This window comes from Saimiri boliviensis, chromosome 8 (assembly GCF_048565385.1).
Source record: "Saimiri boliviensis isolate mSaiBol1 chromosome 8, mSaiBol1.pri, whole genome shotgun sequence".
Taxonomy (NCBI): Eukaryota; Metazoa; Chordata; class Mammalia; order Primates; family Cebidae; genus Saimiri; species Saimiri boliviensis.
Window position 1 is genome coordinate 108,191,178 of NC_133456.1, and position 18,287 is coordinate 108,209,464.

Genomic DNA, 18,287 nt, shown 5'->3' on the forward strand with positions numbered 1-18,287 from the left:
CATGGAAACGTGCCCGGGAAGGAAAGGGTTAAACGTGGCTTTAAATATTCATGCCATTGTTTTAAAGGCGTAAACATGTGGCTGCGGGGTCGCCGGGCACAGTCCCTTGTTAATGCAGATTTTCCCCCTGGTTCCTTAATCACTGCACATTTCCCCCAGCACCCCTCCCCCTTCCCATGCCCTCCAAAAATGCAAGATCTAATACTGTTTTCACTAGGATGTGAGTCTGAATTGTGTCCTCGGTTCCATTTGGAATTTTAAAACTCCTGAGCGCCTTCCTGATTGAAGGTGTTTTAAACTTTTTTCACCCCTTAAAACTCTGAGAAGATAGCATTTTCAAAGGACGTGAGCTCCCCACGATTCCCCTGCCCACCTTTTTGGGAGCGGGGAGAGGAATAGAAATTGGAGGTAGGAAAATAACTGGATCCCTCGTGAGTTGGATTTTTTTCTTTTTTCTTTTTTTTTTCCTGGTAGGGGTGAGGCTGTGTTAAATTCGAGGCGTTTTGTAAGGAAAGGACTTTGTTGTTTTTGTTGAAACGCCTTCCAAGTCAAAGTGGTATTCAAACTTTCCCCTAAGATGGCTTCAAAATTCCTGTCTCTGTCGCTTGCCTCCAGTGCCTGCTCTTTTTGGGCAGGGAGGCTTCTTGGTATCGTGTTTGAAGGCTAACTCCTGTTCAGTAGTTTGCCACCGAAATCATTGCTCATCTCAAACCGTGTTTTTGTGAAGAGGGTTTGGATTACTGCCCAAACTCGGGCTTCGTCGTGAGATTTGTATGAGGCATGTGCGTCTCGAGGGATGGAAAACTCTTTAAATGGGAATTATGTTCATCATCATAAATTTTATAGGGGAAACTGACCCTAAAACGTGGGGTGTCTATAATTCTAGGACCAATAAGGTATCAGTCTGGAGGTTTGTAAACTCTCGAAACACATGATGTTTTTTGCTTTAGCCCCAAAGGCTAAATCACGTAGGCGTGCCTGTTCCAGAAGGTTAACGGTGGTAGTCAGGACCGTAAATGCTGGTGATTTAGTGTGGTTTAATTTGTTATTTGGGTTCTGCAATGAAATGATAATAAAGAGTAACATTTTTTGTCAGTGATGTGTGTACCAGTTTGTTTGGCTAGATGTTTGCTTTCTAGGAAATAACTGCATGAAAACATCAGAGAGCTTTCCAGTATTCTCCTGGAGAACACAGACCTTGCCCTGTTAGGCAGCCATTGCAGTTTTTAAGTTGTACCCTTTAGAGAGGACTCCTATTAGTTTTGGATTGCCTCGTATATTCTTTGTTGTTGTTGTTTTCTGAGAGAGAGTCTTGCTCTGTCGCCCAGGCTGTAGTGCAGTGGTGCAATCTCGGTTCACTGCAACCTTCTCCCAGGTTCAAGTGATTCTCCTGCCCCAGCCTCCTGAGTAGCTGGGATTACAGGCACATGCTACCATGCCCGGCTATTTTTGTATTTTTAGTACAGAAGAGGTTTCGCCATGTTGACCAGAGGTCTGGAACTCCTGACCTCAGTTTATCTACCTGCTTCAGCCTCCCAAAGTGCTGGGATTATAGGCATGAGCCGTCAGGCTCAGCCTTGGGGTGTATATTCTTTGGGCTCAGAGGGAAAACTTTGTTTTTCTAAGATTAGTATTTAGCATTGTGAAAAATTTTGTCCAGCGCATTTATATTAATGTCCTTTTTTTTTTTTTTTTTTTTTTTTTTTTTTTTTTTTTTTTGAGTAGGAGTCTTGCTCTGTTTCCCAGGCTGGAGTGTGGAGTGCAATGGCACAGTCTCAGCTCACTGCAACCTCCACCTCCCAGGTTCAAGCAATTCTCCGTGCCTCAGCCTCCCAAGTAGCTGGGATTACAGGGAGCTGCCACCAAGCCCAGCTAATTTTTTGTATTTTAAGTAGAGACAGCGTTTTGCCATGTTGGCCAGGCTGATCTGGAACTCCTGATACCAGAAGATTTTCCAGAAAAGTCACCTTAGTGAGGACAGCTGGTTTCTAAGCTACAGTGCTTCCAGGTTGACACAGGAAGTGCCCAGTGGTGCTGTTCCAGTGCCGAGTTCTCGAAGAACCTTGAGGACTTGGCTCTTCAAGGTGGCATAATGTCATGTGAACCTACAGGCTGACCCTCTTGCCGCAGTGAAAACCACAGGCCAGATGTCAGATCTTCCATAGATGTCTGTGCTGGCATAGTCCCTTGATGAAAAGATCTATTTTATCATATGCACAACTGTGATAAATATTGGTGGTCTTGGTGATTTCAGCCCTTGTCACATTTACTTTTCCGTGTCATGTATTCACTTGATTTACTGTCATCTTCCCATGGGAGTTCATTTCATGGCATCTCTGTGTTTTGGTGATACCCAGGTGGATTCGTAAAAAACCCAGCCAACCCGCAGAGGGAGGGCAGGGGCTGAGCTGTGAGGAGAGCGGGCCCCAGAACCATGTCTACGCGGGAGTCCTTTAACCCGGAAAGTTACGAATTGGACAAGAGCTTCCGGCTAACTAGATTCACTGAACTGAAGGGCACAGGCTGCAAAGTGCCCCAAGATGTCCTGCAGAAATTGCTGGAATCTTTACAGGAGAACCACTTCCAAGAAGATGAGCAGTTTCTGGGAGCCGTTATGCCAAGGCTTGGTAGGTAACCCGGTGTTTCTTTGATGGTCTGCGATCCAGTCAGTGAGTCAAAAACCAGATTTCTCGCCTCCCATGTTGCCTATTTATTTTTTTATTACAAATTTTTTTACTTTTATAGATTTGGGGAGTGCACGTGCAGTTTCGTTACATGAATCTATTACATAATGGTGAAGACTGGGCTTTCAGTGTAGCCATCACCCAAATGCCTGTACATTGTTCCCCCCTTTTATTTTAATTTTTGTGAGAAAGATTAGAAGAGCAATCAATGGTAACTATGTTATGTTCTTGCAACTTATATGGCACAAGTACTTGAAAGGCATCAAGAGGGATGCTCTGCCTGTAATCCCAGCACTTTGGGAGGCCGAGGCGGGTGGATCACGAGGTCGAGAGATCGAGACCATCGTGGTGAACATGGTGAAACCCCGTCTCTACTAAAAATACAAAACATTAGCTGGGCATGGTGGCACGTGCCTGTAATCCCAGCTACTCAGGAGGCTGAGGCAGGAGAATTGCTTGAACCCAGGAGGCGGAGGTTGCGGTGAGCCGAGATCGTGCCATTGCACTCCAGCCTGGGTAACAAGAGCGAAACTCCGTCTCCAAAAAAAAAAGAGGGATACTCTGACAGTTTTTAAATTATGGAGTATGCGATTGAGATTGTTATATTACAGTAAAAGCATTGTTTAAATTAAATTGAATTTTCTGTTAGCTGAAGATTAAACAGAAATCCTTTATGCCCTTTTCCTAAAAGGATTCCTAAAATGCTCACATGCCCTTCATTGCCCCAGGAAAGGTGGTTCCAGCCCTAGGGTTCCTGTGCGGTATTCGGATGGCAGTGACTGTGTCAGCAGGGCATTGGGGTTCTCTGCAGGGTGCATCAGGAGGAGGTGGGACTGGAGGGATCTGTTCATGACCCCAGAATGTCTTCTGGAACCGAAGGCAGTGTTTCTGTCTATAATAAATTCCTAACGGCATGAGTGATTTCCCTTTTCCCAAACACAGAGCTTAGAAACAAATTCTAGGCTCCTGGCATGTTTATTCTTGTTTCTTATGCAGTTTTTTAAGTGCACAGTGCAAGACTCTGATCACTTTTCCTTGTGTTTGATGCATATTGTAGTTTTGGAGGTTTGGATGTTCTGTACTTGATCAGCTTGCTTTCTTTTTTTTTTTTTTTTTTTTTGAGACGGAATTTCGCTCTTGTTACCCAGGCTGGAGTGCCATGGCGCCATCTCGGCTCACCGCAACCTCCGCCTCCTGGGTTCAGGCAATTTTCCTGTCTCAGCCTCCTGAGTAGCTGGGATTACAGGCACGCGCCACCATGCCCAGCTAACTTTTTGTATTTTTAGTAGAGACGAGGTTTCACCTTGTTGACCAGAATGGTCTCGATCTCTTGACCTCGTGATCCACCCGCCTCGGCCTCCCAAGGTACTGGGATTACAGGCTTGAACCACTGCGCCCGACCCAGCTTTCTTTTTTTTTTGAAAAGGAGTCTTGCTTTGTTGCTCAGGCTGGGATTAACAGGCACATGCCACATCGCCCGGTTAATTTTTATGTTTTTAGTAGAGACAGGGTTTCACCGTGGTGTCCAGGCTGGTCTCAAACTACTTGACCTCAGGGGATCCTCTCACCTCGGCCTCGCAAAGTGCTGGGGTTACAGGCATGAGCCGCCACACCCGGTCAAGGTTTTCATTTCATTTCCTTTTGCCCATTATTTTGTAAAGTTCATTGATTATGAACTTGGGATCTCCTTTCCTCCTAGGTAGAGAAAGCAGATAAAAGCATAGTTGCTTTGTTTGGAAGGGAAGAAATATTACATCTCAGTCTCTGGTAGCCTGCAGGACTTTGAGGAGCTCTGTTTGGAAGCATTTCCTGCTGTCCAGCTGATGGCCAAGCTGTGGAGAAATGAGCGAGCTGGATTTGATGTTGGCTTGTCAAGAAATGAGAATATACTGAGGAGGCTGTTAGATAACTGTCAAGAGAAAAAAAAAGCTGTTAATACTCAAAAACCAATGAAATTAAAACTTTACAGGATAAAGTAAGAATTGCTATTTATAACTTCCTCTGGCACAGTCACTCATATTACGTTGTGAATGTCAACCCAACTCTCCTGAGCCTCAGCTTCCTAATCTATAAAATGGATAATAATAATTAGTGTATGGGGCTGGGCGCTGTGGCTTACGCCTGTAGTTTCAGCACTTTGGAAGGCTGAGGTGGGCGGATCACTTGAGGTCAGGAGTTCAAGACCAGCTTAGGCAACATGGTGAAACCCTGTCTCTACTAAAAATACAAAAATTAGCTAGGATTGCTGGTGTGTGCCTACAGTTCCAGCTACTTGGGAGGGTGAGATGGGAGGACCCCTTGAGCCCCAGAGGCTGAGGCTGCCATGAGCCAAAGTCACACCACTGTACTGCAGCCTGGGTGACAGAGTGAGACCCTGTCTCAAAAAAAAAAAAAAAAAATTACCATTTTGCATTGTTGTACCAAAAATGTTCTGGGCAGGTGTGCCATGTAGATCTGTACTTACATACATAATACATCTATGTATATACACACTGTACACACATACATGATATACAGTATATTTATGTTTTTAACTTTTATCTTTTTCTTGAGATAGAGTCTGTCTCCATCACATAGGCTTAAGTACAGTGGTGCAGTCTTGGCTCACTGCAACCTGTGCCTCCCAGGTTCAAATGATTCTCTTGCCTCAGCTTCCCTCCAGTAGCTGGCATTACAGGCGTGCACCACCACACCCAGCTAATTTTTTTTGGTATTTTTTAATAGAGATAGGGTTTCACCATGTGGTCAGGCTGGTCTGGAACTCCTGACCCTAAGTAGTCCACCCACCTCAGCTTTCCAGAATGCTGGGATTACAGGCGTGGGGCGCCCCTCCTGTTTATGTTTTTAACTTTTTTCTAATTGAATGTCATTTTCTGACTTCAAAGATGGTGTTGATTGAACGGTTAACAGATACAGCTTTTAAATGTACACATGATTACTAAATGTATCCCAACTAAAGAAATGTTAAAAGAAATGTGTCTTAGAACCTGAGACATCTGTTGCCTGGTACTTAAGAGCTATCTGGTAATGATTGCCGCTGGGGGTGGTGGGGGTAGGATGACTTGGGTGGTTTTTCTTTTTTTTTTTTTTTTTTTTTTGAGACGGAGTTTCGCTCTTGTTACCCAGGCTGGAGTGCAATGGCACGATCTCGGCTCACCACAACCTCCGCCTCCTGGGTTCAGGCAATTCTCCTGCCTCAGCCTCCTGAGTAGCTGGGATTACAGGCACGCGCCACCATGCCCAGCTAATTTTTTGTATTTTGAGTAGAGGCGGGGTTTCACCATGTTGACCAGGATGGTCTCGATCTCTCGACTTCCTGATCCACCCGCCTCGGCCTCCCAAAGTGCTGGGATTACAGGCTTGAGCCACCGCGCCCGGCCGGGTGGTTTTTCTTATGGAGGATGTCAGTGCTGCTGGAAAGCTTACAGCAAGATTGCCCATTGCCTCCTGGTCATTAACCATAAACTGCTCTGTCTAGTATTTAACGCTCCCCCTACCCTGTAGCATTTTCCTCTATTCCCAGTCTCTTTCCATTTGAAACCCAAGTTTTTCAAGGCCTGCAGGCCATCTAAGGTTCTCCCCTTCTCTCTTCCTTCCTAGAAATGTGGTTGGTGATTTCTAAACCAATCGCTAGACCCAGCGCGGTGGCACACACCTATAATCCCAGTGCTCTGGGAAGCCGAGGCGGGCGGATCACCTGAGGTTGGGAGTTCGAGACCAGCCTGACCAACATGTTGAAACCCTGTCTCTACTAAAAATACAAAATTAGCTGGGAGTGGTTGTAATCCCAGCTACTTGGGAGGCTGAGGCAGGAGAATCACTTGAACCCAGGAGGCAAAGGTTGCAGTGAGCCAAGACTGCATCATTTCCAGCCTTGGCAACAAGAGTGAAACTCCATCTCAAAAATAAATAAATAAATAAAAATAAACCGATCACTATACACCAGTGCTGTCCAAAAATACAATGCAAACCACATATGTAATTTTAAATTTTATAGTAGTCACATTTTTTAAAACCTGATAACGAGAATCTGTGTTAATTTAACACAATATATGAAAATGTCTTTTCAATATGTATATATAAGACATCGGTATTTTTTTTTTAATTTTTGAGACGGAGCCTCGCTCTGTCACCCAGGATGGAGTCTAGTGGCACACTCTCAGCTCACTGCAACCTCTGCCTCCCGGGTTCAAGCGATTGTCCTGCCTCAGCCTCCCAGAGTGGTACAGCTGGTGTCAAACTCCTGACCTCGTCATTCTCCTGCCTCGCCTCCCAAAGTGCTGGGATTGCAGGCGTGAGCCACCGCGCCCGGCCCTATAAGACATTATTAATAAGATGTTGGGTTTGGTACCAGGTGTTTAAAATCAGGTGTTTTATACTTAGAGCACTTCTTCATTTGCAGTAACCACCTGTCTGATGTGCAGCCACCCATTGTGGCTAGTATACACCGTATTGAACAGCACCAGACACTATTCTAGTAGACCGTGAGGGCACAGATGTGAAAGAGAAACCTCTGCTTTTCAGCCTTGGGGCATGCTCAGGAGTCACCAGTTATGCTGATCAAAGGACTTGCTAAGTTTAGAAATAAAGCGCTTTACAAATCAAATATGTTTAATTCAAATTTAAGATTATTCTGATTAAGAACATTCAAAGCTAACAGTTCAGCAACGAATTTAGTGTCTCTTTCAGTAGTCCTGCACTTTAAATGGAAGAATAACCAGTTGTTGGAATTACCCATTTAGAGAAAATCCATTGAGTTAAAAAGTGGTATTTCTATGTAGGTGCTAAAGAGTGTTGTGAGGTGAATTTGAGAGGTTCAGCCCATAGGCTGTTTACTTGAATTACCACACACATTCTCCTCTGAAGAAGGAAAACTGACCCAGTGCCGGAAGTTGTTGAAACTTGCTATTCTGCGCTTAAATTCTCCATTCCCTAGCAAGGTCTTCCAGCAAGAGTTTCTGCCTTGTCAGCTAGTGTAATAGTAAATCGGCCTGTCTTCACAGCCTATGGCTTCTTATTCAACATGGTTTCATTTTTGCATCAGGAAAGATGTGCTGCCTCCATGACCCACCCCTGTGAGGTCTGCTGCTGTCGTGAGACTGAGCGAGGCAGTGCTTCCTGGCTGTTTCACATAGGCAAGATATTAAAGGTGGTTTTACTGCGATTCAGATACGATTTATTCTTGCTTGAAATTCTGAATTTATAGGGTAGATTCAAGCACTTAATTTGCTTTCTTTTTTTGTCCTAATACTTTTTCTTTTTTTTGGAGACAGTCTCTTGCTGTGTTGCCTAGGCCCGAATGCAGTGATAAACTCTGCCTCCTGGGTTCACGCAGTTCTCTGCCTCAGCCTCCTGAGTAGCTGGTATTACAGGCACGCACCACCACACTCAGCTTGTTTTTGTGTTCCTTTTTTTTTTTTTTTTTTGAGACGCAGTCCTGCTCTGTCGCCAGGCTGGAGTGCAGTGGCACAATCTCGGCTCACTGAACCTCCACCTCTGGGGTTCAAGCGATTCTTCTACCTCAGCCTCCTGAGCAGCTGAGACCACAGGCACATGCCACCACACCTGGCTAATTTTTTTGTATTTTTAGTGGAGACGGGGTTTCATCATGTTGGCCAGGATAGTCTCAATCTCTTGACCCTGTGATCCACCTCAGCCTCCCAAAGTGCTGGGATTACAGGCGTGAGCCACCACACCTGGCTCATTTTTGTATTTTTAATAGAGATGGGGTTTCACTGTCTTGGCCAAACTGGTCTTGAACTCCTGACCTCGTGATCCACCCACCTCAGCCTCCCAAAGTGCTGGGATTACAGCAGTGAGCTACTATGCCCGGCAGTCCTGAATTTTTCCCTGCTTTTGGCTGTTGGACTGCAAAATAGATACAATGGCCCCCTCCAAATCCAAGGAATCCTCATCAGCGGATTCAACCAACCACACACTGAAAATATTCAGGGAAAAAAATGGATGATTGTGTCTGAATATGTACAGACTTTATTTTTTGTCTTGTCATTCCCTAAACAGTAAAGTATAACAAATATTTACATTGCATTACATCAATTAAGTATCATAGGTGATCTAGAGATGATTTAAGGTATGGGAGAAGATGTGCGTAGGTTATATGCAAATATTGGGCCATCTCAAATCAGGAATTTGAGCATCGTTGGATTTTGGTGTCTGTGGGAGTCTGGAACCAGTCCCCCACAGATACCAAGGAGCAGCTGTCTTCGTAAGAGGACAGAAAAGTGCCCTTCTGAGGGGTTGGAGCTGCACTCTGTGTTCAGCTTTCTTGGTGGGAATGCTAGTCTGAGTTTGTAAAATGCCTGCATTACAGGTAATTTTTAAAAGAGTGCAGCCTGCAGTCGCTAGTCTTGACTACTCTGGCATAGATGCCAGAGTGTTTATATACATGCTTGATTGGAAATTTTGGTTGAATTGCCCATTGGTGTTTTTCCTTTTCATCTGCGTGTGTATCATTTTGACTTTTGACTAAAATGTAAATGTTGTAATGGCATTTTTCATTGTAAAAATATTTTACAGATTTTCTGATGGAACAATAGGATAATGTCTAAATACGTACTCAAAGTAACTATAGTTAAGATAACCCAGGTTCCGTTTATTCTATTCTCATCTTCAAGGAAATTGCATATGGTGCCAGTCACATGCTGTGGCAACACAGTAAATAATATAATAAAAATAATACAGGGAAAAAGAAGATTTTTATTCAAGGCATCATTAAGGTTTTTAAAATTATGCCATATTGGAGTTTAGTCTTGATGAGTAATATTTTCATTGGTATTTTCCATCTTAAGCTGGGTATGTTTCACGTTTATTTCAGTTACGCTTCTTGATAGGAAACACATGGCTTCATTGGCAGCCCACAGTTTCCATAAGTATCTTATGAGCTCTTCCTGTTCAGAGCACTGGTGGTATAAAATGAAATGGCTTTCCCGTTTTATTTCTGGATGCTAATGACTTCCATCTCCACAGGCATTGGAATGGATACTTGTGTCATTCCTCTGAGGCACGGTGGGCTTTCCTTGGTTCAAACCACAGATTACATTTACCCGATCGTAGACGACCCTTACATGATGGTAAGTGTGAGCTGATGTGTTTTTTGTGACGGGAAGGGCTTATTCGTTTGGTTTGGATTGTGGCTCGGGTTTTGGTTTTGTTTCTGTTATATCTGTACTCCCCACCCTGCCCAGCCTCCCACAGTCGCTGAAGTCGGGCCTGTCCCCTGCCCACACTTGGCACTGTGCATTTAGCAGTTAGGGAGGAAGGCCCTTGGTTACTGTTGCACCTGAGTTCATGCTGAGAGTAAGAACACTTTTTGTTTAGTACAGTGTCAGTGGAACAACGTTTTCATCATTTTTTTCTTTCTTGCACCTTTCCTTTGAAGAAGGAATACAGGTTTCCAGTAATCGGCTATTTATTTGTCACTGGTAACTGAGGGGGTTGGTACCTGAGAGTGAACACCCCCTCAGGTACCAGTGACAAGTAAATAACTAACTGATTATTGGAAACCTGTATTCCTTTTCACATTGGTAACCTTCATCACCCCTGTGTTTCAGGCTGGAGATGTTACTCTCCTCTGTAATTGAACTGATCCTAAATGTTTCCTTCAAGAAATCAAGGAGCTAGTATCTCATCACAATTAGATGTTTCAAACATTAATCCTGATACCTGGTTAATTCACCCCACCCAGCCACCCGAGCACCCACCACTGTGTGAGGTGCTGCTGTGCGTAGTAGGTTTCTGACCACTGAGTTCAAGTTCGTAGCTACTGATTGTGCACTGCTGAAGTGTGTTCCCCAATTGTTCACTGAGTGGTTGCAGCCAGCCACTCTTTGATCCACCCAACCTTTAACCCCATTTCCCCACCACCCAGGAGGAGCCAGTGGAGAGATTGGGAATATCCGGTTTGCTATAAAATGCCAGGTGTTCTTCCTGTGTGGCAAGGACAGTGGGATCAGTCTGCACTGCAGGGACTTTATCATGAGGCAGCCACATGGAGGGTGTTCCCCCTCAGGTACCAGTGACAGATACACAGGTTATTGGAAACCTGTATTCCTTCTGCACATCTCTCTGTTCTCTCCTCTGGAGGAGTACACTTGAGACTGGGCTGGTATGCCACAGCCCAGGTCCCACTCCACCAGGTGACAGGGATGGCTAAAACCAGAGTCCATCGTCTTCCAGCATTTTCTAAAATGAGAGCACCCAGAACAGAAGAGGCACTAAATCGCTGCCCCCCTAACTAGCGATTGGCTTGTTCAAGTTGCAGACCATCTGTTGGCCTTGCGGACTGGCTTGGTGTTACGGAAGTGCGGCCACAGATGGTTGCTGAGCTGCATTGCCGACCTCCAGGAATCCGTAAGAAAGCATAAAGCAAGCAATTAAGCAGCCACTGGAAATGATAACACTTGAGAGTTTGATTATCCTATGTCAGAAGAAAAACTTAATTTTCTGTTTACTGTCTATAAATCAGTAACAGTTTAGATAAGGGCAACTTAACTTTTAAAAGTCTCCAGTGGTCAGGAGAATTGCCTGAACCCAGGAGGCGGAGGTTGCAGTGAGCCAGCAGTGAGCCAGGATCGCGCCATTGCACTCCAGCCTGGGTAACAAGAGCAAAACTCCGTCTCAAAAAAGAAAAATAAATAAATAAAATAAAATAAAAGTCTCCAGTGGCAATTAAAAAAATCTTCATTACCATATTTCTGTTGAATTGTATTTGAAAGTTCCCAAGAAAATGATACCATTTACTGGGAAATGCTTCTCTTTTTCTTTAGGAAACAATATGACTTCAGCCTTGAATATTTTTTTATTTGCTTATTTTTTTTGTTTGCTTCCTAAATAAGATAACTTTTCTGTTTATCAGATACAACCTTGAAAAGAAGGTACAAGATTTTTTTGTTTTGTTCTGTCACCCAGGCTGGAATGCAGTGGTGCGATCTCAGCTCACTGCATCCTCCACCTCCCAGGTTCAAGTGAGTCTCATGTCTCAGCCTCCCAAGTAGCTGCAACTACAGGTGTGCACCACCATGCTGAGCTAATTTTTGCATTTTTATTAGAAACAGGGTTTTGCCATGTTTGCCAGGCTGGTCTGGAACTCCTGGCCTCAAGTGATCTTCCTGCCTCAGCCTCCCAAAGTATTGGGATTACAGGCGTGAGCTATCGCGCCCAGACTAAGCTACAAACATTTCTTAATGCAAGTGCATAAAAAGGATCTCCTCTGTAATCACTAAAGCCAGCCATTTTGAGAATCTGTTTGGGATCTGTGGCTGTTTCCAGCTTTTCTTTAGGAGAGTTGTTTGCAGGCTTTTTCACTCCATAGCTCTTCCCCCACAGACTGTCAGTTCTAACCCTACTTCTCCACCTCATTCCCTGTACGTATACCCCTTTGCGTATCTAAATAAATTGCAGAGTTCCAAAATTTAGAATGGGAAGAACTTGTACCTTCTTTGTTATGCACAAGAAAGAGGTAGTAGTAACAGTAAAGTCTGAGAAAAAAACGAGTGGCCTGGTGACTCCATGATGCAGGAAAGGTCGCCAGTCTGCAAGTCGCAGAAACTGAGGACCCCATCCAGTAGCTCCCACTCCTGGAAAGTCCCCAGTTTCTCTGTGGAGTTCACTCCATGGCTCACACTCAGTTTCTGCAGATGGAAAGTCCCCGGTCGTCCTTTCTCACATTTCCCTCTCTTCCCAGGGCAGGATAGCATGTGCCAATGTCCTCAGTGACCTCTACGCAATGGGGGTCACGGAATGTGACAATATGCTGATGCTCCTTGGAGTCAGTAATAAAATGACCGACAGGGTAAGTAGGAGCCGCCAGCTGCTGCCTGGCTGTGATGTCCAAGTGGCATCTCTGGCCTTGGTTAGTCTTCGCTTCCCATCTGGAAAGTGGGGAGCCCGGGCCATATGGCTTCCTGTGCTCCTTCTGGCTCTCCACTTTTGGACAGTTATCTGTAAATTAAAACGAGAGAGCCTGGCCTATTCATCTCTTCATTTCTGCCACCTGCTCTTTTTCTCTCTTCCCAGTAGACTGAAACTGAGACTTTTTTTCTTTTCTTTTTTTTTTTGAGATGGGAGTCTCACTCTGTTGTCCAGGCTGGAGTGCAGTGGTGCAGTCTCTGTCCACTGCAACCTCTGCCTCCCAGGTTTGAGCAGTTGTCCTACCACAGCCTCCCAAGTAGCTGGGATTACAGGTGTGCACCACCACACCCACCTATTTTTTTAATTTTTTTTTTTTTTTTTTTTTTTTTTTTTTGAGACGGAGTTTCGCTCTTGTTACCCAGGCTGGGGTGCAATGGCGCGATCTCGGCTCACCGCAACCTCTGCCTCCTGGGTTCAGGCAATTCTCCTGCCTCAGTCTCCTGAGTAGCTGGGATTACAGGCACGCGCCACCACGCCCAGCTAATTTTTTGTGTTTTTAGTAGAGACGGGGTTTCACCATGTTGACCAGGATGGTCTCGATCTCTTGACCTCGTGATCCACCCGCCTCGGCCTCCCAAAGTGCTGGGATTACAGGCTTGAGCCACTGCGCCCGGCTATTTTTTTAATTTTTAGTAGAGACAGGGTTTCACCATGTTGATCGAGCTGTTCTCAAACTCCTGACTCCAGGTGATCCACCCACCTCAGACTCCCTAAGTGCTGGGATTACAGGTGTAAACTACCACGCCTGGCCCAAGACATTTTTATGTGTCGTCTAAAATAAAGTTTGGGCCATAGTGATGGTACCTCAGTGTAAATCAGGCACAGCCTTACAGATCTGGGACACGTGGCACTTAGAGGGCGCCCGCTCTGCTGTGGCTGGGGATGCCGTGGAAATAGTCAGTGACTGGACTAGGGGACCCACGTGTTCACACCTCTGTGTCATCACCTGGCATTCAGTGCTCTCGCTACCTGAACCTGTTCTTTGAACCAGAAATAAATTCCTGCTTAGGTAGACAGGTACTTATTTTTGTCCCCCAAACCCCCCATAGTTTGCCCTGGCTTAGAGAAATTTGAGTTTCCATTAGGCCCTGTCCTGCCCTAAAACATGGCCTATGGCAGTCAGTGGTGCATGGTGGTCTTGGTACGGACTCTGCCCGTGTAGGTTACTCATGACCCGCAGCCAGTCCTTGGTAGGATGGACACCTACTCCAGGGCAGGGGACCTGTGCGAAGAAGCCAGCATTGGGCAGCTGGCTTGCAGCAGTCATCAGACGTAGGGCTGGTCCAGTGCACTGAGTCACAGACAGTGTTGGTGTCTGGGCTTTGTCTACATTGTTGCCTAGAACATCTTCCAGCACTGGATACAATTATTACAGTGGGAAATGTTTTTTCACATTGCTTTTGTTTGTTTTTTGTTTTTGTTTTTGTTTTTGAGACTGAGCTTTGCCCTTGTCATCCAGGCTAGAGTGCAGTGGTGCGACCTTGGCTCACCACAACCTGGGTTCAAGTTCAATCACTCCACCTCCTGGGTTCAAGTGATTCTCCTGCTTCGGCTTCCCAAATAGTTGGAATTACAGGCATGCGCCACCCTGGCTAATTTTGTATTATTTTTTAGATATGGGGATTTCACCATGTTGGCCAGGCTGGTCTCAAGCTCCTGACTTCAAGTGAACCACCCGCCTCGGCTACCAAAGTGCTGGGATTACAACATGGGTGGCCTCCCAAAGTGCGTGAGCCACCATGCCCGGCTGTTGGTTTTTGAGACAGAAACTCCTTGTGTTGTCCAGGCTGGAGTGCAGTGGTGTGATGAGAGAGCTCACTGCAGCAGCCTCAGCCTCCAAAATAGCCGGGACCACAGGCTCATACCACCATGCCCAGCAGTTTATTTTGTTTGTTTGTTTTTGTTTTTGGTTTTTTTTTTTGAGACGTAGTTTCGCTCTTGTTACCCAGGCTGGAGTGCAATGGCACGATCTCAGCTCACTACAACCTCAGCCTCCTGAGTAGCTGGGATTACAGGCATGCACCACGATGCCCAGCTAATTTTTTGTATTTTTAGTAGAGACGGGGTTTCACCATGTTGACCAGGATGGTCTCGATCTCTTGACCTCGTGATCCACCCGCCTCGGCCTCCCAAAGTGCTGGGATTACAGGCTTGAGCCACCGCGCCCGGCTGCCCAGCAGTTTTTTACATATTTTGTAGAGAAGTGGGTCTCACTGTGTTGCCCAGGCTGACCTTAAACTCCTGGGCTCAAGCTGTCTGCTCACCTCGGCCTCCCAAGTGCTGGGATTACAGGAATGAGCAACTGCGCCTGGCCCGTAGCTTTGGTTAACACCCTGCCCTGTCGTAAACTTTCAGGACTTCCTTTGGGATTTTAATAACTGTAAGTGTAAAAACCACCCTTTCTGGATTTTGAACCGAATTCTTTGACGTTTTATTTATATCTTTTTCAACCCTAGGAAAGGGATAAAGTGATGCCTCTGATTATCCAAGGTTTTAAAGACGCAGCTGAGGAAGCAGGAACATCTGTAACGGGCGGCCAAACAGTACTAAACCCCTGGATTGTCCTGGGGGGAGTCGCTACCACTGTCTGCCAGCCCAATGAATTTATCATGTAAGTTGATTTTTGTTTCGTGTCACCTGACCGTTTCTTTCTCTCTCTCTCTCTCTCCTCTCTTTTCAAAAATAAGATGTCGTTACATTTGGGTGCGGTGGCTCACCCCTGTAATCCCAACACTTTGGGAGGCCAAGGCAGGTAGATCCTTTGAGGTCAGGAGTTTGAGACCAGCCTGGCCAATGTGGTGAAACCCTGTCTCTACTAAAAATACAAAATTTAGCCAGGCATAGTGGCACCCACCTGTAGTTCCAGCTACTCAGGAGGCTGAGGCAAGAGAATCGCTTGAACCTAGGGGTGGAGGTTGCAGTGAGCTGAGATCGTGCCACTGCACTCTAGCCTGGGCAACACAACAAGACTCCATCTCAAAAAAAAGAAATAGATGTAGTAAGATATAATTTGCTTACTATATAATTCATCCATTTTACGCATACATGTCAGAGGTTAATTGTACAATCATTACCAGAGTTGATGTTAGGACGTTTTCATCACTTCAGGAAGAAACCCCATCCTCGTTGGCTGTGACTCTGTAGTCCCCCTTCCTTATGCTGGATTCTTTCTCTTAGCATAGCATTAGCTACTTTTAAGGGGCATCTATTTTGTCACGTGTGTCAGTACTTTAATCCTGTTTTTAAGACATTTCAGGTTGTTGAATTGAAGTATATTTCACATAACATATAGCACATCATTTTGAAGTAAACAGCATGTTGGTTTTTAGTATTCACAAGGTTGTGCGCCCGTCATCACTATCCAATTCAGGGCAGTTTTGTCACCCCAAAAAGAAGCCCTGTAGCTCACTCCCAGTTCCCTCCTGCTCCATCCCCTGGCAACCAAGAATGTACTTTTGTCTCTAGGAATTTGCCATTCTGGACATTGTGTAGAAATGGAATCATGCAACATGACATGCTGTGTCTGGCTTCATTCATGTAGCCACGTGTTTCTGGGACATCCATGTTGTAGCATGAATCAGTATTGCATTCCTTTCCATGGCTGCATAATCCACTGCATGGACGTGCCATGCTTTAGCCGTTCCTCGGGTGATGGACCTTTGGGTTGTCTCCACCTATTAGGAATGACCTTTGGGCTGCTACCTGTCAGGGATGATGCCATGAACACTCGTGTAAGTTTTTCGTGGACGTAAGTGCCAGTTCTCTTGGGTGTATACCGAAGTATTGGCTGATCATGTGGTAATTGTGTTTAACTTGAGGAATCATCAGACTGGTCTCCAATATGGCTGTGCCATTTTACTTTCCCGGTAGCAATGTATGAGGATCCCAGTTTCTCTACAATGCCTCAGTCCTTGTTTTTGTGTCTGTCTTTTGGATTCTAGCCAGCATAGCGGTGTGAAGTAGCATCTCTTTGTGGTTTGATTTTTGTCCGCCTGGTGACGGTTGAGGCTGAGCATCTTTTCATGCGCTTACCGCACATTTGTGTGTCTTCTTTGGAGAAGTTTCGCCCCAAGTTGTCAACTTTGCACACTTGATGTTTTTCTAAGAAAAGCCAGTCTTTTTCGCTGAAGGAAGTAGAAACTCCAGTTATATATTTTATGTTTTGGTTAGGTACGGATAAGGTACTGTGTTCACATGGTTCAGAATCCCAGCGGTGTGAGAAGGCTCTGCAGTGCAGAGAGCCTCGCCCGTGCGTTGGTGAGGGCCTTTGCATTGCAGAGCGTTCTCACACCTTTGGAATTCTGCCCTTTTCGCTCGGCAGAGGCAGCCTCTCTTTGTATTTCTAGCCAATCTATTGCCGACATGTAGGTCATTTTGTACATTTGGGAATCTATAGGTAAGAAAGTTTTCAAAATAGAATTGCCAAGTCAGAGGGTATGTGTGCTTGTAATTTTGCTACCAGTTCGTTTCCACCAGCGGTGAATCACTTTCCCCACATCTGAACCAATACAGTGTGTTAACAGATGTCTGGGTCAGTGCTGATCTGTTTGGTGGCTTTTTTCTAACTTTTAATATGTTCATATCTTTTGCTCATTTTTTAGTTGATGAAAGCTCTTTTGAGGGTCATTATCTGACAGCTTTCCTGTTAAGGGTGTTGCATTTTGCTTACATCAAGGTTTTATTTTCCCAGCAAAAAAAAAAAATTGAAGTGGAGTTTACTCTTGTTGCCTAGGCTGGAGTGCAATGGTGCGATTTTGGCTCACTGCAGTCTCCGCCTCCCAGGTTCAAGCGATTCTCCTGACTCAGCCTCCCCAGTAGCTAGGATTATAGGCACCCGCCACCATACCCTGCTGATTTTGTATCTTTGGTAGAAACAGGGTTTCACCATGTTGGCCAGGCTGGTCTTGAACTGATAGCCTCAGGTGAGCCACTGCGCCCAACCCCGGCAAATGTTTTACGTCAGTAGCTCTCAGACATTCCACTTAGAACTAAGTGGTGGCAGAAGATTCAGACAGGATTGGGCATAGTGGCTCACTTCTGTAATTCCAGCGCTGTGGGGAGGCCAAGGCCAGAAGGTTGCTTGAGCCCAGGAGTTTAAGGCCAGCCTAGGTAACATAGGGAGACCTTGTTCCTACAAAAATAAAAATAAATGAGCCCATTGTGGTGGCACCTGCCTGTAGTCCCAGCTACTGGGAGGCTGAAGTGGGAAGGTTACTTGACCCTAGAAGATTGAGGTTGCATTGAGCCCTGTCTTTAAAAAAAAAAAAAAGGAAAAAAATGTTAAAATCAGCTTCAATTAAAACAAACAAAATTTTTTTTTTTTTTTTTTTTTTTGAAACGGAGTTTTGCTCTTGTTACCCAGGCTGGAGTGCAATGGCGCGATCTCGGCTCACCGCAACCTCCGCCTCCTGGGCTCAGGCAATTCTCCTGCCTCAGCCTCCTGAGTAGCTGGGATTACAGGCACGCGCCACCATGCCCAGCTAATTTTTTGTATTTTTAGTAGAGACGGGGTTTCACCATCTTGACCAGGTTGGTCTCGATCTCTCGACCTTGTGATCCGCCCGCCTCGGCCTCCCAAAGTGCTGGGATTACAGGCTTGAGCCACCGCGCCCGGCTAAAATTTTTTTTTTGAGACATATTCTCGCTCTGTTGCCCAGGCTTGCGTGCAGAGGC

The 18,287-nt window shown here is 45.4% G+C and overlaps 1 protein-coding gene across 1 annotated transcript in view; it reads left to right on the top strand.

Annotated features, from left to right (window-relative positions):
- SEPHS1 (selenophosphate synthetase 1) overlaps positions 1 to 18,287 on the top strand; it is a 34,222-nt gene that overhangs the window by 1,110 nt on the left and 14,825 nt on the right. The window contains exons 2-5 of the mRNA XM_039478852.2: positions 2,358 to 2,627; positions 9,672 to 9,775; positions 12,388 to 12,495; positions 15,071 to 15,225. Coding sequence (XP_039334786.1) covers positions 2,435 to 2,627; positions 9,672 to 9,775; positions 12,388 to 12,495; positions 15,071 to 15,225 — 560 coding nt within the window. The 5' untranslated portion in view covers positions 2,358 to 2,434. The remainder of the gene's footprint in view (positions 1 to 2,357; positions 2,628 to 9,671; positions 9,776 to 12,387; positions 12,496 to 15,070; positions 15,226 to 18,287) is intronic.